This window comes from Rhinatrema bivittatum, chromosome 4 (genome assembly GCF_901001135.1).
Source record: "Rhinatrema bivittatum chromosome 4, aRhiBiv1.1, whole genome shotgun sequence".
Lineage (NCBI taxonomy): Eukaryota > Metazoa > Chordata > Amphibia > Gymnophiona > Rhinatrematidae > Rhinatrema > Rhinatrema bivittatum.
In genome coordinates this window covers 76,165,179-76,186,880 of record NC_042618.1, presented here as the reverse complement: position 1 = coordinate 76,186,880, position 21,702 = coordinate 76,165,179, and the positions used below count along the sequence as shown (strand labels likewise).

General features: G+C 44.9%; 1 protein-coding gene across 1 annotated transcript in view; it reads left to right on the top strand.

The window, feature by feature from the left end:
- The window catches only part of LRR1 (leucine rich repeat protein 1), a 38,061-nt gene extending 16,576 nt beyond the window's left edge, over positions 1–21,485 (top strand). Inside the window, exons 3-4 of the mRNA XM_029598386.1 lie at positions 9,423–10,150; positions 18,707–21,485. Of these exons, the coding sequence (XP_029454246.1) occupies positions 9,423–10,150; positions 18,707–18,959 (981 nt within the window). The 3' untranslated portion in view covers positions 18,960–21,485. The remainder of the gene's footprint in view (positions 1–9,422; positions 10,151–18,706) is intronic.
- The last annotated feature ends 217 nt before the right edge of the window (positions 21,486–21,702 follow it).

Sequence of the window (21,702 nt, the reverse complement as noted above, 5' to 3'; positions counted from 1 at the left end):
AGAAGCAGTGGCACTTGCGGCTGGCCTTCTCTTCTTCCCGCGACCTCCCCCCCCCCCCCCCAACGGTGACCTGGAACAGGAAGTGATACGCAGTGCGCGGGAAGGAGAAAGAGCTGTGCCGCGTGGAAAAATAGCAGCGGAGGCAGCAGCATCGGCCCCCGAGCAATCAAAGCAACCGGTGCAGCAGGTAAATGGGGAAAGGAGACAGCAGCATGAGCCTCCTGCGGCCGATGGGATTCTTCTTCCTTGGCCTGCGGGGGCTGGAGGAGGAGGCTGCTGCAGCTACCATTTGTGCTGAGGGAGGGGGGGGGGAGAGGAATGAGAGAGAGACAGAGAAGCAGCTAGCCAGCCAGCCTGTGTGTGATTGAGAGAAACTGGTCAGAGAGCTGATGTGTGTGTATATGTGAGAGACAATGAAAGTGACTGCTCAGGGAGATGACTGATGTGTATGTGAGAGTGTGAGACAGTCAGGGAGGTGACTGATGTGTGTGAAAGAGAGAGAAAAAGCATGGAAGTGAGAAATCTGGGTATGTGAGAGAGCATGAGCGTAAGAAGCCTGGTGGGGGGGGGGGTGAAAGAAAGCCCAGTTTGAGGCATGGTGAGTGAGAAGCCTGATTATGTGAGAGAGAGCATGGTAGTGGGAAGCCTGTATGTGTGTGCATGCATGAGAGAGACTGGTTGGTAAGGTGACGGTGTGTGTGAGAGAAAGAGACTGGTGTGTGTGAATGTGAGAGAGAGAATGTGATTCAGGGAATGAGAAGCCTGTGCACGAGGAGAGTGAGCATGGAAATGAGAGAGAGACTGGTGTGTGTGTGTGTGTGTGTAACAGAAACTGATTATGGGAATGAGAAGCCTGTGCATGTGGAGAGAACAAGCATGGGAGTGAGAGACTGGTGTGTGTGTATGAGAGAGACAGAGAAAGTGATTATGAGAGTGAGAAGCCTATATATGTAAGTAGAACACGGGAGTGGGAAGCCTGTGTGTGTAAATGGCATGAGAGAAACTGTTCAGGAAGGTGACTGGTGTGTGTGTGTGTCAAAGACTGTTTGGGAGATGATTGGTCATGGGGGCATGACTGGTGTGGTGTGTGTATGAGAGACATGGGCACTAAGGAAGAGGACCATGAGTATAGAGCTTAGCTTCTACTGCTGCTTCTGGTGTGTGCCACAGCCTGCATGGAAGGGGAGTAGGAGAGCTGCTGGAGGGGGTAAGTAAAGGTGGCTTTTTAAGTTTATTTTTCTTGATTGACTGCCATTTTAATTATTTAATATTATGTGATATGTCTGCTTTTTTGAAATATTTTATTGGTGTATGGAGAATTTTTAATAGTTTTATGAGTTTTTAATTGTTGGATGTTATTCTGTTCATAGCTGTTTTGAAACATTTATTCTGATTATTATTATAGTTTTACAATTATTTCTGTGTGGGGATCTATAGCTGCTTGCTAGTTCTGTTTTCCTAATAAGAGGTGTATTGGTTTTTAGGGCCTGATTTAATATTTGTAGTGTTGCCTTTTCATAGACAGGGTTGCTCCTGTTTGAGTGTATTCCATAATACAGGTGTAACTGTGTGCGGATTAGTTTATGTGCATAACTGCAGATCCTGGGAGTATGTTAGGTCGGTTCTGTGTGTGTTACTGAAGTGAGATATTTTACTAGCATGTAAGCGTTTGTATCAGTCTTATTTGTTGTGTTTTCTCAAGAGGACATGCATTGGTGGTAAACTGCTGTCTTTTCATAAGTAGGGCTATTGAGCCTGGTAGTAGAAGGAGTTTGAGTTGCTGTTACTGAGATGACACCAGAACCAGAATATCTTTTTTGTAGGGTGAGTTGTATGGGGAATGTCGTAATTCTGCTTTACATCCATTATTGTGGGTCAGGGGGGTTCCCGTGGATGCAAACTGTACTTTTACATCTAGCCCCATGACTATCATGGGTCAGTGTGTCATGCATGTGAGAACCATATGTCAGGTGTGTCCCGACAGAAAAAAGGTTGAGAACCACTGGTTTATAAAGTACAGATCCCTGAGGTACTCCATTGTTTACTTTATTCCACTGTGAAAACAGACCATTTAATCCTGTTCTCTGTTTCCTGTCTTTTAACCAGCTTGCAATCCACAAAAGGACATCACCTCCTATCACATGACTTTTTAGTTTTCTTAGAAGCCTCTCATGCGAGACTTTGACAAACGCCTTCTGAAAATCCAAATACACCACATCTACTGATAAGTATGAGAAAAGATGTGTGAAGCTCGCTGGGCGGACTGGATGGGCCGTTTGGTCTTCTTCTGCCGTCATTTCTATGTTTCTATGTTACTGGTTCACCTTTGTCCACATGCTTATTCACCCCGTCAAAAAAACGTTGGAGATTTGTGAGGCAAGACTTCCCTTTGGTAAATCCATGCTGTGTCCCATTAAACCATGTCTATCTAAATGTTTTGTGATTTTATTCTTTATAACAGTTTCCACTATTTTTCTCGGCACTGAAGTCAGGCTCGCGGTATAAAGTTTCCCGGATCACCCTTGGAGCCCTTTTTAAATATTGGGATTACATTGGCCATCTTCCAATCTTCAGGTACAATGGATGATTTTTAATAATAGATTACAAATTGAAATAGGTCTGAAATTTCATCTTTTAGTTCTTTCAGAACCCTGAGGTGTACAACATCCAGTCCAGGTGACTTATTTTTCAGTTTGTCAAGCTGGCCTACCACATCTTCCAAGTTCACCATGATTTGGTTTATGAATCATCGCCCTTGAAAACCATCTCCAAAAGGGGTATCTCCCCAACATCCTCTTCAGTGAACACTGAAGTGAAGAAATCATTTAATCTTTCCGCGATGGCCTTATCTTCCCTTAGTTCCCTTTTAACCGCTCAATCATCCAGCAGTCCAACAGACCACATGCTTTCTGCTTTGGATATATTTTTTAAAGTTTTTATTGTGAGCTTTTGCCTCTTCAGCCAACTTCTTTTCAAGTTCTTAGCCTGTCTTATCAATGTCTTACATTTAACTTGCCAATGCTTGTGCTTTTTCCTATTTTCTTCTGATGGATCCTTCTTCCAATTTTTGAATGAAAATCTTTTGACTAAAATTGCCAGCATGGCTAAAAAGTGAGGTGAAAGAGGCTATCATTTGACCTTCCTTCCACCTTTCTTAATGTGTGGAATACATCTGGTCAGAGAAGGAGGCCCATTTTTTAACGGTTAAATATCCCACTTGTCCAGTGTTCTACACCGTACCGAAGATACATAAATCACTTCAGTCCCCTCCAGGACGTCCAGTAGTGTCCTCAAAAGGATCTCTCCTTGAACCACTGTCACAATTCGCAGATAGATCATTGCGTGGGTTTATCCCACAGATAACTTCATTTATACGGGACTCGGCACACCTAATGACCATTCTACAAGATCTCCATCCTGATCCAACATCCACATATTTGGTCACTATCGACGTAACAGCATTGTATACAAGCATACCCCAAAGTGAGGCTATTGAAGTCATCACAGCAAAATTGACATCAACGGGTATACGACAGAGAACTCCGACAGCCTTTATCCAAGAGCTTGCTAGTATTGCATTACAGGAGAATTATTTTATGTTCTTAGGAAAATATTATAAACAGGTTAAAGGCACAGCTATGGGGGCCACTATGGCCCCCGACCTTGCAAATCTATATATGTCAGCCTTTGAGGAGAAGTGGGTTTATCGGAACAACTATGAAGATCACATAAAATTATGGAAAAGGTTTATAGATGACATTTTTGTCGTATGGCAAGGAGATGAAGAGGAACTCCAACATTTCATACAATGGTTAAATGGCTGCAATCCACATCTGAATTTCACTAGTCAGTATCATAAGAACAGTATACCGTTTTTAGACATCCAAGTTATACTTACAGAAGAAGGATTTCATTTTACTATCTATCGGAAACCAACAGACAGAAACACACTTTTGCATTACTCATCATTTCACCCGAGTCACCTGAGAGACAATTTACCAGTAGGGCAGTTCCTCCGATTGAGGAGGTTATGCTCCACAGTTACAGAATTTAAGATACAAGCAGAAGATATGACCAGGAGATTTTTACAGAGAGGATACCCAGCAGCAATCATAAAAAAAGCATATAAACGAGCGAGATGGGCTAATAGAGAATTGCTTCTTCAACCAAAACCTAGCACAGATAATGATAAGTTGATCTGTGTGTTGCCACATACACCTCAAACACACATGTTAAAAAAGAGCATTCTAAAATACTGGTCCATCCTACACGTTCATCCGAATTTTAAAGATAAACCCACGTTTGCTCTTACCAAAGCACAAAATTTAAAGGACATGGTAGTTCATTCTAACCTGCTTCCTGAAGCCACACAAACGCAGGACACACGAAGAGGTCAAAAGGCATGTGGTAAATGCAGCGCATGCCAGTTCATGCATGAAGGCACAGAGTTGAAAATTCCAGGACGGAGAACGTACACTTTTAAAGGATTTTATACATGTGGATCAACTAGAGTGATATATGCACTGTGGTGCACATGTCATAAAGTGTATATTGGCAAAACAATGCGCAAGGTCAAAAATAGGATTCAGGAACATGTGAGCCGGTTAGGGCATCAGACTGAAGGGGCACCTCTAACTGACCATTGGCAACAAATGGGACATTCACCGGAAGAGTTTAAGGTGGCGGTACTCTTTCAACTACAAGATCATCCAAGGGATGGTGACCTTAATACTAAATTAATACAGATGGAACAAAAGTTCATATACATGTGGGACACTGTGGCTCCAAAAGGACTCAACAAAGAAATTGATTGGACAATATATTGGTAATTTGATCAAAAAGAATATAATCATCATTATTAGTGAGAGAGGAGGATTTCATTTATTTCACAGAGAAAGGAGGATTTCATTTATTTTACAGAAGAGGAAGGTTTTTTACAAATGTATAATAGATAGTAATAAAATCTTCTAAAAGGACTATATTTTAGTATAAAATCAGTAGGTAGTAGTTTCCCATTAGGTTAGCAACAAGCAAATTAAGTCATCAAAGATACATCTAATAAGAGAGACTAAGTATAGCGCTCAAGAGCAACATTATTCGGAACGGCTATCCGCCCTACCTAACAAGAGGGACTGAGCACAGCGCTAAGAAGCAACATTATCCGGATTGGTTAACCGTCTTACTTCACATCATTTACAAGAATTATCAGTATGTGAAAAATTCCTGACACACTACTGATACAAATATAAAAAAAATTTTCTCATAGAGATTAGGACCATAACGTTCTTAGTAAGACGGCAGATTATTTTGTTTTGTTTACTAGGTGTAGACACGCAATGATCGGGTGGAAATTCAGTCACCTAATAGGTCCGATTTACAAATATATAGTAGAGCAATTTACCATGATTTAGACAGTGATATAAGCATTAATAAAGATGATGTACAACACACACGGAAATGAGTATCTTTATTGCATCAAAGAAGATTTTTCAGAGCGTACAATTAGCATAACTAATCTACAGACAGGCGCGGCTCCGAGCCCCGCCCGGGAAACGCCCCCACTGCAATCAACGGCGTTCAACAAGTTCTTGGCAGGAGAAGCGGACGTGGTACGGACAGGTTCCCTACCAGGTCCGCCTGGCATGTACATGCAACATGGCATTAATGAGACGTAGTCCACCATCAGGTCCGCCATTGCCGAACATTGAAAACAACTAAAGCCATCACTATTTTGAATGGTTACACTCAAAAACACCATAACAAAAGGGGGAAGGATGCAGAGAGATTAAAACCGGACTTGTTTAGCCTTTTGGAACATAGATATAAGTCAGTAAAAAGTTTATCAGCTTAATTGCACGCAGCTGAGACAGCCTCGATCTGGCTGAGAGTAGGAGGTAGACTCCCTAGGCAGGCACATAAATTGAGTCAGAATAGGCTAGACGCCCAGGCAAACACAGAAGGCGTCGCACGTTTAACACAAGAAGTGCAGAGAAGTAAGTTATTAATGTAAAGGTGGGTAAAAAACTTAAGAATGTATTAACAGATGTGTAATAGAGTGTTTAGGATTTCATGTTTAAACTAATATTTTTATATATTTAAGGATCAATAGCATGCTGTGAACCCTATACAGGACACAGTTGATTCTCCCATAGTCCCTGAAGCAGGCACACAGTGCCGAAACATGGCCCGTGTCGGACATGCAGCTCCGTACCCATGACACATCAATAAAGGCGTCGACCTTGATAAGTATGAAATTAAATTGTAGTGGGTCGGAAAAGCAGCAGGGGAGAAGGGATTTTAAGAAAATTGAGAAATTTATCAAAAAAGAGTATCTTGAGAGATTATTTGGAATTTAATAAAAGAACAATAGACTGAAGTTAAAGTAAGGATAACTGCAAATCGGTTACCCTTATCAAAAAAACCTCCGTACAAAACAACCACCAAACAAGCATTCCCTTGTATGTTCAAGTTGGAGTATTGTTGAAAAGGGAAAGAGGTTGGTTAATGATTAATTGCATCAGTAGCATGGGTTCTTCTTAGTGTTTGGGTAATTGCCAGGTTCTTGTGGCCTGGTTTTTGGCCTCTGTTGGAAACAGGATGCTGGGCTTGATGGACCCTTGGTCTGTCCCAGCATGGCAATTTCTTATGTTCTTATGTTCTTACTCTGTGGAGCTTCCGTCCTTTCCGAATCTGGACCGGTCTGTTTCCGTCTCTAGGGAATTACAAAAGCTGGATGTCCGCAGAGCCTTGCTGTGTTATCTAGAGGTAACAAACAGTTTTCATCTGTCTGATCATTTTTTTCGTGTTATGGAGTGGTCCGAAAAGAGGTAATATGGCATCTAAAACCACAGTAGCCCACTGGTTGAAGGAAGCTATACATTGCGGGGTGAGCACTTGCCGATGGGGGTGCGTGCCCACTCTACCCGCTTGCAGGCGGCATCTTGGGCAGAGTGCCAACAGACATCTCCACAAGAGATTTGTAGAGCGGCTACTTGGAAATCTTTCCATACCTTTGTGAGGCATTATAGGCTGGATGTCCATGCTCAGGGTTCTGAAGGATTTGAAGGAGTGCTCCGAGCGGGCCTCTCTGGATACCATCCTAGGTAAGAAAAACTCTGGTTCATCCCAGGAGTCTGGACTGATCCGGGTATGTACAGGGAAAGGAAAATTAGTCCTTACCTGTTCATTTGCGTTCCTGTAGTACCACGGATCAGTCCAGAGTCCTGCCCGTTTCATAGATGGAACGGAGAGTCCGCTTGTTTACAATTTCTTATTCATTTCGGGTCTGCAGATCAAACTTCTTTACCGTGTTCAACGGGTGTGGTTCCCATTTCGGGTTAGTGATCCACTTTGGATTGTATGTTTGGTTATAGATAGCTTGGTTTTGAACCATTCTGCTTTGACACTGAGTAATACTGACAGACTATAGGTGGCACCTTGGCATATAAGACAGAGTCTGTCAAAACTTCTCTGTCTCCATTTGCTGGAAGGGAGGCAAAACCCAGGAGTCTGGACTGATCTGTGGTACTACAGGAACAAAACTTAACAGATAAGGACTAATTTTCCTTTATACTTTTTGTCGGAGCTCAGTATTTTCCTGTTAGCTGAGTGCTGTAATGGTTATCTGTTAATCATCAAGTTTTGTTAGTTTGTTCACAGTTGGCTTTTGTAGAGAATACTGGTGGGCTGATGTCACTGCAGGGGTATATATATACCGTGATGTCAGCTTTGCTCTGTCTCCATCTGCTGGTAGAGGTGCATAACACACTGGTTTTGGGTTCACCTGTCTGTACTAAGGAAAAGGAAATTATCAGGTAAGTAGTAATTTTTCCTTTCTCCTGCAAGTTTCTCACATAGTTACTTATTATTATTAATATTTTATTTATATACCGTCAATGTGGAAATTCAAACTTGACTGTTTACTATGAATTTAAAAACACTGTACATAACAAATAGTTAAATCATACATTAAAATAAAAAAAAATATACATCAAAAGAAAAGAACCAAACATGATAAATTAAGCAAAAAGTTCATAAACTGCTTTCCATCTTTGTTGATCTGAGACTGCTATCCTATGTCTGGGAGCTGAAATGCAATTCCAAATAACCACATTTTAAAATCTTTTTTTAAAACACTTGGTGTCTGATTCCAATCTTAATTTTGTTGGCATCGTGTTCCAGAGCTTAGGTCCCGCTACTGAAATAGATCTAACTTCACCCAGCCGAGCCCCATGTATGGTAGAGATCTGTAGGAGGCCTTTAATTGCTGATCTTAAGGTTCTGTTTGAGGTGTATAAGTGTAATGATGCATTTAACCATTCTAAATTATTGTTGTATGATGAATTGTGTATAATTGTTAGTATTTTGTACTGAGCTGGAAATTTAACCAGAAGCCAATATAGAGTTTGTAGGGTTGATGTGATGTGTTCTCATTTCGTACAACCCGTAAGAACTCTACCTGATGCATTCTGTAAAATTTGAAGTGGTCGTATTGTTGAAAATGGTAAACTGTGTAAAAGTGGATTGCAGTAATCAAATTAACTGAAAATCATTGTTTATAAAATTGTTTTGAAATCAGTGCTGTGTAAGAGTGATTTTAGTTGTTTTAATATATTCAACTTATGGTAACCTTCTTTATTCAAAAGTACCCAGAGTTTCCTTTGAGCTAACTCCCCATGTATTTAAGTGCAAGTACAAAGTCCTTTTCTTTTAATCATCTAAGGCATCAACTTAATGCCTGCAGGAATCGGGAGGCTCTGCTTCATCTTCTTCAGTGACTCAGTGTCTGCCTCCCATGTGCCTCTCTGCTAAAGCAAAAATTGCCCTATTTATTGCACCTGGCAGCAGCTTAGCCGAAGGGTATGGACTTCCCCGATTAGCTGTTCCCTTCTGGGTTCATCCTGGATACTAAGCCTGGGAAGTCTGGGTAATGTAGTTTCTTAGAGAGCAGCCATCTTAAATTTTCTTATGGCTCTAAGCAGCCCCTATCTGATAGCCTTAAAGCTATATACTCTTGCATAGGGACTAACAAAAGTCCTAGTAATCATCACAGAATGCAAGTATTTTTCTTTTAATAGTTCATCTGACTTCTGTGCTTGCCATGGAAATCAAGTTTCTATCTTATATCTTGGCAAAATATGTGCACATGTATTGGACATATGGGAAGAAACACACAAAGGGATTACATTAGTGCAAATTTGATACTCTTAAGAAAAACATCTCTCTCAAGTGGTGAGCATATAGATTGAATTCTGAAAGTAAATAAGATGCACTCGTGGAAGGTAGCCAAAGTTGAAAGCTTGACAACTGGCGCTACTGCTCACAAGTTTCAAACTTGCTTATTCAACCATTTTCTTGCATCTGAACATGGAAACCAGAAAATGTTTTGTCTTCCATTCAGATTACCATTTTTTTTTTCCTAGGCAAATGCCAGCACCTTGAAAAGTTTCCTTTCGGTGGTGAGGCTGGCCCACTTGGGTAACACTGCTGAAAAATTACCGCTCTCCATCCTGACTCCTGCAAAGACTTCAGAAGTTGAAAAGCCAAAGACCAAACTGACTATTGTGTCCAAACAAGACTATCCTCTCACTCGAAACTTTCCCTATTCTCTCGAGCAGCTCCAGGCCTCCTATTGCAGACTTGCCAGGATTGACATGAGGATGCTCTGTCTTAAAAATCTCCGAAAACTGGACCTGAGCCACAACCATATTGCAAAGCTGCCTGCGACCGTGGGTGACCTTGTCCATCTCCAGGAGCTCATCCTGCACAACAACCGCTTGGAGGCCTTTCCAGCGGTGCTGTGTGGCTCCACCCTGCGGAGGTCGCTTCACTCGCTGGATCTCAGTCAGAACAGGCTGAGAGCGCTTCCCATCCAATTCTGCCAGCTTCAGGAACTCGTGCACTTAAAGCTGGATGACAACGAGCTGATTAGGCTGCCCTTTCACATCGGGCAACTGATTAAACTGCGCCTGTTGACTGCCGCCCGCAACAAGCTTCCCTTTCTGCCCCATAGTTTTCAGGGCTTGGCGCTGGAAAATGTAGACCTCTTTGGAAATCCATTTCAAGAAGCAGATCCACTTCTTCCCAGTATACAGCTGAAAATCCCGTTAACCTTACTGGAGTGTGCTGCACAAGCTGTAGTAAATTACAGGTACGTGTTTTCAGCTGCTGTTTGCTTTGGGTTTCAGGAGGCGCTAAGGTAAGCATTCAGAGCTGCGCAAGGGCTGTTAAATGTGATCTAGCAAGGCGGCCCTTATTTTGGGGGGGAAATGATTGCAAAATGTATGGCTTTAGCCCCCATATATACCACACACGAGACTCAGATATTTTAGTAATTTAGTAAAATGTTTATTATAGGAAGTAAATGATTGCCAATCACAATTTGAGTGTCTGGGAAGGAGGACTACATAAGTTTCCTCCTTGCCTATGTCACAATCTTACAAGGCTTATATACATTTTTTTTCTAGTTACCTTTGCCAAGTATTGATCATTTCTAAATAAAGTCATTCTGGCCTGGCTTCCTTTCCCTAGACCACCTGTAACCAGACATTCATTCTCTTTCTTTCCTGTCCAAATGTTTATTCTCCTTCTGGACTCTCTCCCCAGAGCTTTACATTGATTATCTCTTATCAGTGACTGCACTTTCCTTTGTAGTTGATCTCCACACAGAGACCACACATATATTCTATGTGAGCCATTCCACTGTCCTTCACTCCTCGCTGATTTATCCTGTAGTTGTAATTAGCTGCTTTCCTTACAGCAAACAGCACAGCATGTATTTGACATGTGCTGGCATAAACTTAAAGGGAACATTGCTTCCTGCTGTATCAGCAGTGATAAATATTTGGCATGAAAGATGAACCCCATACCAGTTGAGATCTCCAGCAAGCACTCTGAAGCCTGTGGCTGGAGCTGGTTGTGGTTGGATATTTTGCTATTATACTGCACTATTTGTTTTATGTCATTGCGTGTGGGAGGACCAGCCCTAAATGCAAACCTTCCAGGCATAGTATTTATGGTATTGTATTGTCCCTGGAAACAGATTGGTATCCCGGCTTCCAACTATCATCAGATCTGTCCTCCTCTGATTTATACAGTACTGCCTACTTTAAGAGCTGTCAATGTTATAAAAAAAAAACAACTTCAGGACTATATAGGAAAAATGGCAAAATTTGATAATGCTAATGAAACCTGAACTGCATTTTAAAACCCAATGATATAGATATTCAGCCACTATCCAGCTGAGATAGTTAGACGGATAAATATATCTGGCTATCTTAGCTGGGATATTCAACAGCATAGCCATGCCACTGAATGTACCCAGCTATCTATAAATTAGACCTGCTAACTTTAGACGTGGTCAATAGCAGGTCTACCTTGTCCAGCTAACTTAGCCGGATAAGTAGGAGTGGCCCCCAGTTAGCCAGATAAATAGTTATTCGGCCAAGTGACAGCCGCTGACTGCGGCTAAATATTCAAACAGTGCCAGTTAGCCGGATTAAGTGCAAATTCATCCAGTTACGTGGCACTGAATATCCACCTCATTTTTGTTTTGGAGATCGGCCCTGTGATCTAGATTGTAGGGCTGTGCACTAGAATGCAACAGATGTATTCCTGTCTGCTGTCCAGCAAGGCCACCAAAGCGAAGGCAAGCCCTAGAGGCAGCAGCACACTTTTGAAACCCGGAAGGGAGGGACCACTAGTGTGCCAGCCACAGAGCAGTGCTGAGGGATGGGCTCAAAAGATATGTGCCTCTAGCCCTCACCTTCTGAGGCAAGGAATAAGGAAACGAAGTCCTTTGGAAAACTAAAGCGATGAGGAGCTTGTTCCCTTTTCGTACCCAGATCAGTCCAGACCGTGGGTTATGTCCCCCATCCAGCAGATGGAGTCAGAGCAAAAGCTGAAAGGGCGCCCTCTCATAAACTGGTGCGCCCTCTGCGTCCCTTCAGTATTTTCTCTGACTCCAGCAGATGAGGGTTGCACCTGCGGTTCCCCATTATATTTTGAGAGGATAATTAGACTTTTCCTTAATACTTTCTTCTCTCTTTGGATGGATCAACTCTTTTAAAAAAAAAAAAAAAAAAAAAGAGAAGGAGATAAGATTTCTGAGGGAAGTCCTTTCTCTTAATTTTCTCCTCAATCAGTAAGGCTGCAGCTTGCAGACTGAACTGTTAATACTGCTAAGCCTACCAATTTATAATTTATTCCATTTGGGGGTAAGTTTCTGTGCTTTTTTTCTTACAGGTTTTTACTTCTTGCTGCCTGATCAGGGGTGGATGTTGGTGGTCCAACCTCTCCCCGCTGGCACGATCCGCTACCCCGAGATGCCATTTTCCTCAGGGCAGCACTGACAGAGACGTGGCATTCCTTTGTAAAAAAAAAAAAATAATTCGGGTTGGTGCCTTCCTAAATAGAGCCTTGAATTTCCCTTTTTGACTGCTACTGACAACCTTCGGGGGTGATTTTGGCTTACCGACAGCCCCCCCACCCCCCCATATGCCGCGGCCAATGTGATGTCACGCCTGTGGAGAGCCTGGGTCATGGCTCTCCCGTGAAGGGCTCTGTGTGAGGTGCCTCCCAGGCGGGGAAGGGCCCTTGAAACCAGTGGCATGCTCTGCTTCACGCGCTCAAGCGCTCCTGCCTTCAGGGAGATCAGCCCCATTCCCAGCCAACGCGGGAACGGTGGCCATTTTGTCTTCAGGGTCGGCGGCCCCCATCACAGCCAACTGGTGCTGCAGATCTCGGCCGGTCTCCCTCCCCACTGATTCTTACTCCAGCGCACCTTCGAGATTTTGAGCCACCATCGGAGGATCCCCCTTCGGTTCCTTCCTCCGTGCCTCCCTCTGGTCCTCCACCTGAGCCGTTTTCAGCCGAGTTTATCTTCCTAATGCATAATGCTTATCTGGCCAGACAGGATCCAGCATTTACTCCTCCGCCACCCAAGGTGCTGAGATTAGGAGATGCCCTGCATGCCCCAGGTCTTGGGGTCACACAGGTATCCACAGGAGCAGTACTTCCCCCAGGGACCTCCAGTGCCTGGGGGTTCTCAAGAGCCCTCCCGTTTTCGGGTGGTACCCCATTCCATCACCCTTGACTCACAGGACACTATTGCTGATCCAAATCTGGATGATCCGGTCCCTCATACTCAGGTGGGTGGAGATGATCCCAGAGTCCTGCGTTTATGCCAGAGGGAGGAATTGGACCTTCTTATTCCGCATGTCCTGGCCGAATTGGATATTTAGCCCTTGCCAGAGACCCCGGGTCCCAATAAGGCGGATAAGAGAGGGGACTCCGTACTGGCAGGCCTTCGACCACCAGCCAAGACTTTTCCTTCTTATCCTATGCTCCTTGAATTGCTATCCTGTGAATGGGAGGCTCCGGAAGCCTCTCTGAGGGTAGGTAGAGCGATGAACACGGTGTACCCGCTCCCGGAAGAGTTCCTAGAGCTTATCAAGGTTCCGAAGGTGGATGCCTCAGGGTCTGCAGTCACGAAGAGGACAACCATTCCGGTGACTGGAGGCGCCACCTTGCGGGACATACAAGACCGAAAACTGGAAGTTTACCTAAAGAGAGTCTTTGAGGTCTCTGCCTTGGACGTCCGAGTGGCATTTTGTAGCTCCCTCATGCAGAGAGCAGGTCTCAGATGGGTCCAACAGCTCCTGGATGCTCAAGAATTATCACCGGCAGAAGTGCAGCAGGCAGAATGCCTGGAAGCTGTAATAGCTTATGGGGCGGACGCGCTGTATGATCTGCTCCGGGTGCTGGCCAGGTGTTGCTATTTAGGAGAGCTGTGGGTGGATCCTTGGACCAGTGGCAGATGACCACGCCCCCGGGGGAAGATCCCGAGAGGGACCACCGGTCAGGCTCAGAGTTAGGAGACAGACAATATACTGAACCACCAGAGGTGGCAGTAGTGAGCTGGAATGCCCGGCTGGGCTTGTAGTCCCTCAGATACTGGGACAGCGATCCCTGGAGGCTGAGCTGTAGAGAAACTGAAATATAGTGAGTAGGCAGGGTATGCAGAGTTCATGTACCAAACCTGATTGTAACACTCACACAATGTCTCATAGAAGCCCAGGAGCTGGAATGTATAGGCCCTCGAGGAGCGAGTACCTGGTTCCAGGGAAAGCTCTGAGAGAGCGATGGTAACTCACTGATGTAGTTGGCAGTGATGACTTCCAGGCAGAAGAGAATACAGAGCAAGTCCGGGAACGAGGGCCCTCGAGGAGCGAATACCGGTTCCAGACTGTCACCTGAAAAACAAAGGAGAGAGCGAGGCCCCCGAGGAGCGGGTACCCCTGGTAAGTCCGAGGAGGCAGAGTAGCTTAGGTAGAGTAACCTTTGCTAACTTGGTCTGTTAGCAAATTCTAAGACCTTATATATCTGTTGCGGGTGACATCTCAGGGGGACGCCCCTGAGGTTCACGCCATCGCCAGTACTTCAGTCGGGGCCGCGTGTGCGCCCACCCCTAGGCCTCCAGGAAACATGGCGGGTTGCAGCTTCTAGCCGGTCTGGGGATGCCGGAGGACTTCGGCAGAAGGATGCCGCGGCAGCCAATCTTCCCGTGGGCGAAGAGGGAGGTGCCAAAGACGTAAGGAGGGCGGAGAGAGGGCATTGGGAACTGACGGACACACCAGGTCCATGGTTTCGGCAGTATCGGCTAGACATCTCCTCTGGCTTCTGGTTTACCCTTACCTGGACGACTGGCTCATCCGAGCGAAGTCCTGGGCCCTGTGCCAACAATCGGTCAGCAGAGTCCTGCACATTCTCCACTCTCTCAGGTGGGAAGTCAGTTTTGCCAAGAGCAGTCTTACCCCCTCGCAGACGCTCGACTTTCTGGGGGTGCACTTCGACACCAGAGTGGGCAAAGTCTTCCGTCCGGAACGAGCTCAGTCCCTTATCATTCAAGTACAGCGCTTTCATCGCCTCTCGCCCCCCACAACTTGGGACTACCTTCTGGTTCTCGGTTCTATGGCTTCAGCTATAGATGTGGTTCCTTGGGCCTTTGCGCATATGTGTCCTTTGCAGAGAGTGTTGCTTTCCTGCTGGAAGCCGGTATCTCAAGATTTTCAGGTGCCTCTGCCGTTGCCCGAGGTGGCAAAGGACAGCCTCGTCTGGTGGCTCAGACTGGATCACTTGTTGCAGGGAATGGAGCTGGAGATCCCTCAGTGGGTGATCGTTACCACGGATGCCAGCCTCATCGGTTGGGGGGCAGTGTGCAAGAGATATGCCAAGCGGCTACCTGGAAATCGTTGCACACTTTTGCGCGCCACTATCAGTTAAATCTTCAACCACCAGGCTTTGGTGCTCAGGTGATTCGAGCTGGGCTATCTGGGGCCCACCCTATGTAGGGAAGCTTTGGTACATCCCATGGTCTGGACTGATCCGGGTACGTACAGGGAAAAGAAAATTATTCCTTATCTGCTAATTTTCGTTCCTGTAGTACCACGGATCAGTCCAGACACCCTCCCTAAAGAATTTCTGGGATTGGGATTGCCCCTCTGCTCGAATACTCAATTAAATTTGTTCAGTACAGATTGTAAAGGATTGATGGTTCCTTTTGCAAGTTGTTCTTCGCAGTTAATTACATATTTCCATATATGGTTGAAAACCAGTTTTTTGCTTTGATCCATCCAATTCTTTTGTTTCTTGCTTTGATATGCTTAATACTGAAGGGACGCAGAGGGCGCACCAGCTTATGAGAGGGCGCCCTTTCAGCTTTTGCTCTGACTCAATCTGCTGGAAGGGGGACATAACCCACGGTCTGGACTGATCCGTGGTACTACAGGAACGAAATTTAGCAGGTAAGGAATAATTTTCTTGTCTGACTTGGCAGCAAGTGCTGTGCACAGCCCATGTGGAAAATCTCTGTTTCGATTCCTGGATCAGGCTTCTGACCCAAGGAGAGGGGAGAGAGAAAATAGGGGGAAAATCCCTGGGTAGCTGTGAATGAAGGCTCATGGCACCAGATTTCAACCCTGGGTCTGACGGAGCTGGAAGCCCATAAGAGCAGGAAGAAACTGTAGGCCAAGCCCTTGCCTTAGTTTCCTTCTTTGGTACAGAAATGTGCATTCTGCACCTCCTCTTTGACAGGATTTCTCTCACCAGTGACAAGCAGCTTTCAAAATGGCCGATGCCATCACTCTGCTCTGACCTGCTGAGATTTCAGTTACGCAACCTTTTTCACTGGAGGCAGAACCTGTTTCTTACAGCAGATCTTTTCAAGATTCTGCAACAAGAGTTAGCAAATTTGTGGCAGATTTTTCAAAATTATGCAGCAGTTATTGGCAAATTTGTATACTCTTGCATAAAGATTTGCACCTGACTGAAAAAAGTCAAGTTTTTTAACTGAAAACTAATTATGGTTTGTGTTTAAATATTTAAACTATATACAAATAAATGTACAAAGTACAAGAATCAACAATTTATCAAGACAAAACTGTGAAATGTCAGTTTTATTTTGCATTAAAATACTGCAGTCACCCTTTTTATATTTTCTTAAGAAAGTCCTTGTCTTTTCAAGTACATGAGCTTTGTATGCTAAAAATGCCCTCAGCATCAGCAGTCTGTCAGTCTGTTAATTACACACGGTAACAGATCAAAAAGGGATTAAATTAGTGTCTGCAGTGGTGTCCATTATCGAGGCTTCTATGAATTGAAATTAATGTCCTATCTGCTAGCTGGGGACATCAGCACTTGCAGATTTCTGAAACACAAACAGGTCTTCGTAAATGTTGTAGGATTGGCCACATATGCGAGTGCAAGAACTTTTTTGTATAAAGATGAAGTTCTTCTAAAGGGACAACACTCCATCCATCCAGGGATTAAATCAAAATCATCTTTGGTTTCATTTAAGAGATCATTTGAGGGATTAAACAGTCTGACTGCTTTCTCTGTCTACTCCAACTTCATCTCTCCACTTATGTTCCCTTCAGGAGGGGAGGAGGAGCAACAACAAAAAAAAGAGGCTGGATTAGGGAGCAGAGAGCCTTCTTTCATCTGCTACAGCCTCAGCCTGCCCCCACCCCCAATCCGGTTCCTGTGGGGGGGGCTGGAGCAGGAATAGAGAGAGCCCAGACTGAAGGAAGGCACCCTGTAGCTTTCTTCACATGAGTGAATTAGGAGTGGGAAAGCTTCAAGTATGTTGATTCTGTGGCAATTGTCATGTGGAAACAAGCTAATTATGCAGTTTCTCCTGTGGGTAGTAGGGGCACTGGCTATAGAAAATAAAAAGCAGAAGGGATTCTAAGTACTGTGGGTATCCAGAGTACATGAAAAGTGTGACTGTGGACACTGGGTGCGCTACTATCTGTGGCATGCATTTGAATGAAGTTGGAGAATGGTTGAAAAGTTATTAGGGGGAGCAGATGGACATAATTTTATAAGGCCAATTCCCTGTACGTACCCGGATCAGTCCAGGACAGCTGGGTTTTGCCTCCCCACCAGCAGATGGAGACAGAAGAAGACTTTGCGGACTCTGCCCTATACCCCTGAGGTGCCACCTAGTGTCTGCCAGTATGATTCAGTACCCAAGCAGAAAAACCAGATACAAAAAACCATACCTATGAACCATAAAAACACCTCCCTCGTAGAGCAGAGGATATGAAAAACACTACATAAACCGTAATGAACCCGAATGTCCACAAAGCCAGGGGGGGGGGGGGCTGGGAAGGCAGCTGTAGGCTTGCACCTTCTGGAACGGGTTGGGGACAGACCTCCTTGGTCTGAAAGGCATGCTGTGGTTAAAGCATTTTGTGGTGAGAATGTGTTATTGCTGCCATGTCTTGAACCTGCACTGCTTTCTAGTCCTGCATTTGTCATGTACGTATGTGGAGCTGGCCTGTAGGAGCGCTGGCCAAAGAAAGGGCTTGCAGCAGTTGGGAGTTGGATAAGCTGGGTCGGTCTCTCAAACTATGTCAAACAAAATGTGAAGTAGGACAGGAAGCAGGGAAATGGGAATGTAGAAGAAATTCTTTTCAAGTTTTGTGACCCATCATGTAAGGTTGCCCCCTTTAGTCTTGACTGCCTGACATAAAGTTAGCTGTTGTCACAGCAGCCCTTTAACTAAGGGATGCTGCAAACAATGTTGCGAGCCAGTTACGGGAGTGTTAGACAGAAAAGTCAGAGGTGGCAGTAGTGAGCCATTCATTGTGGGGCACGTGTAGTTCCAAACCATTACTGCTTTTCATTCTTGTATCCAGTGCCAGGCAAAGTAGGTGGGAACCCCAAAATTACTGGTATACTTCAGAGACAATAGTGATTGGGGACAAAACTTGAAAGGTCCACAAGAACTCATAAAGCTGCTCAAAAAAATGTTTTATTCACGGACCCCCGACGTGGACCGTGTTTCGATTAACTGTGTCAGAGGCAGAGGCTTTTTGACAGCCAAAAACTTTGATGGGCAGACGCCGTACTGTTCTCGTATACATTCAGGGAGGAGATCTCCGCAACAAAGTTGTACTAAATCTGGGCCCTCCCGACGCAGTTAATCGAAACACGGTCCACGTTGGGGGTCCGTGAACATGATTCATTAATATGTTAGTTTCCGTAAATGAATAAAACATTTTTTTTGAACAGCTTTTGGAGTTCTTGTGGACCTTTCAAGTTTTGGCCCACTCACTATTATTGTCTCCCTTGTATCCAGTGCCCATTTCCACTATTCCAGCTATAGCTCTGGGTAATCTGTGCTGTAACTTCTCTTTGACAGGATTCCATATGCCTCGCATCTTCTTCCTGCCCACCTGTGTCAAGACTTGGATGTGTCCAAAAGATGCAAATGTGGCCGAGCCTGCCTAAACTCCTTCATTCATATCACTGTGACCATGAACCTCCATAATGTGTCGCATACTGTAGTCCTGGTGGATAATATGGGAGGGACTGAAGCTCCTGTAATGTGCTACTTTTGTTCTGTCGGCTGTTACTCCCAGTTTCTGGATAAATACCTGCAAAGCAATCGATGAGCTATGCACCGAATGACAACGGCAGGAAGAGAGCAGCGCCATGCAGCCCGGAAGGATGCTGGGGGCTCAGATGAAATTGTTGCTCTGTCATTTATCAGAAGAGCTGACGATCAGACCTTAGACATATAAGAATGCCAGCAAAACTTTGCTATCCGTTTGGTAACATTAATCTTACTAATGCTTGAACAAAACTGTGAAAGGTTAATTATTCCGCTCCTTACTTGGCTTTTTGTTATGGAGCCAGAGTCTGGAGAATTCCATATTTTGCAGAATGAGGGGGCAGATGAAAAGACTTCCCATGTGCTCGGTCAGTTGCCTGCTGCAGCCGTGACAAGATCTGGCACAAGCATTTAATTCCAGGTCAAAGCCGGATGCAGTCATTTCTGGCTATTTAGCAACTTCTTTTCTCCTTTATTCGTTCTGCAGAATCCTTGCCACTGTTAACTTTGGATGCCTGAGGCAGGATCACATTCTGCTTTTCTACGTAGGGAGCCAACTCGCTCTCACCAATGCCAACACACTTCTGTTTTTTTTTCCTTTCTCCCCACCTCTTTGCCAACGTGCGAGGCCCTACTGGTTCCCCACACAAGAGGACAGGCTGGGGGGAGGTTTCTGATTAGCAGGGCTGACCCTTCCGCACCGTGTTCAGCTGGGGGCGCTCTCCCAATTCCTTCTGCAGAGAGAGGCACTGTAAAGCAGAGCTTAGAAATGTCAGCTTTCAAACATGGGGCTTGGAGTTAAATATTCCTCTTTGATTTGTAGGTCATTTGCCATTCTTCTAGTTAAAGACATTGGATCTGTTAGCTTTAAAAAAAAAAAATATAAAAATGTACATAAATGTTTGTGCTTTGTACTTTTAGACTGCAGCACCTGCACCCCCAATAAGGTCATTGGTTCCACTTATCATTTTGAGAGTCTGTATTACTTGCTGTCCCTTTTTCCATTCTGTCCAATACGCTCTGCTACAAATGCCTCCATGGTTCCTGGTCTCAGTGAGACAAGATGAGGAGTAGGGCACTGGATTCCCAACCTTTTGTTTTGTGGCACACCTGGCACAGGGTTCACTTCTTTATGGCACACCCACCAGCATCTCATCGCTTTCTCTTCTCTTCCCCCCCCCCCTGTTGGCATCATCATCTCCTTCCCTCTTCCCCCAGCATTATTATCACCTTTTATTCCCTTCCCCCCACCCTCTGGCATTATCATATTCCCTCACCCCAGCATCATCACCTTGTCTTCTCTCTCCCTCACTTCTTGACATTACCTCCTCACATCACCACCTTCTTTCTCCCTCACCCCAGTATCTTCACCTTCCCTTCTCTCTCCCTCACGTAACATCACTCCCTCGCATCATCATCACCTTCCTTCTCCCTCACCCCAGCATCATCACCTTGTCTTCTCTCTCCCTCACTTCTTGACATTACCTCCTCACATCATCATCACCTTCCCTTCTCTCCCTCACTTGACAGCACCCCCTCACATCATCATCACCTTCCCTCTCCTGGCATAATCACCTCTTCATCTTCCTTCTCTATCATATCATCACCTTCATGCCCTGGCATTATTAGCTTCTCTGTCCTTATCCTTCCACTTCTTATCTCCATCTCCTTTATCCTGCCCTTCTGGTTTCATTACCTTCCTTGTCCCCTAGTTCCCTGGCATCATCACCTTCTCTCTCCCCACTCAACCCAAAGTCCTGAATGGCAGAAGTCTGGTTACAGGCTTACGTGGTGTGGCTCCTTCCTACTGCCCAGGGTCAGTAAGTCTGGCAAATTTACAGGGCCCTGTGCAGTTTCTATTGCAGAGGGGGAAAGCAGGAGCAGCTACAGCTAAGTGCTGCCCTCTGATGCCCCCTGCTGGTGAGAGGACATCATGCAGGCCAGGAGGGCAACAGAAAATGAAGACTACAGCCAAGGTAAACAGGTTGAGAAATATTTACCTAGGCATTAATGCAGCAGGCTGAGAACCACAGAAGTCATGGGTCAAATTCCACCTCTCCCACTGGCATTCTGTGTGACCTTGAGCAAGTCACTTCACCGCCCATTGCCTAAGATACAAAGTTAGGTCCCTGCCCCAGAGGGCTTATAATCTATCTACTATACCTAAATTGTAACTTACCTTGAGCCTGGATTTGGAAAAATAAGTAATTAAATCCAGAACAAGAAAATAAAGCTAATTTTCACTTCTCCACAAGTTATTTGCACTCCCATCTCCACCCTGTGTTCCGCCCCTTCCATGCCTTTCTCCCCCTTGCTTTTGTTGGGTATGCTTTTGGCTAGCTCTGTTTGGGCTTTCTTGTGCCCATTTCAGTGTGTTTCACATTTGCCTCTTTTATGATAAGAATGTTTTACGGTGCAGTAATAAAGCTCTTCAACATGTCACAGTAAAACTAAATGCACTGTTCCTGCTACAGCATAATGTAGAGTAACTTGTCTTTCCATCCTCACCCTGTCCTAAAGTTGTATTTCCTATACAACAGTGGTCCATCAGAAGGGATGCAAGAAAGTTAAGCTGGGTTGCTGCTGTCTGATTAGCTGAGGTATTGCTACAGGCCAGGAGCATATGAGAGTGGGGCCCTGGAAACTTCAGCTCACATTGCTGCAGGGCAGTTGGAGGAGGAGTGAGAGAGAAGGGACAGTTTTTTACCACTTGGAGCCTCCAGCCTCACTGCCCCATGTCCAGTGGAGTTAGAGAAGAAAGGGATCGACATAAACCCCACTGTTGCACTGGCAGGATGCGAGGG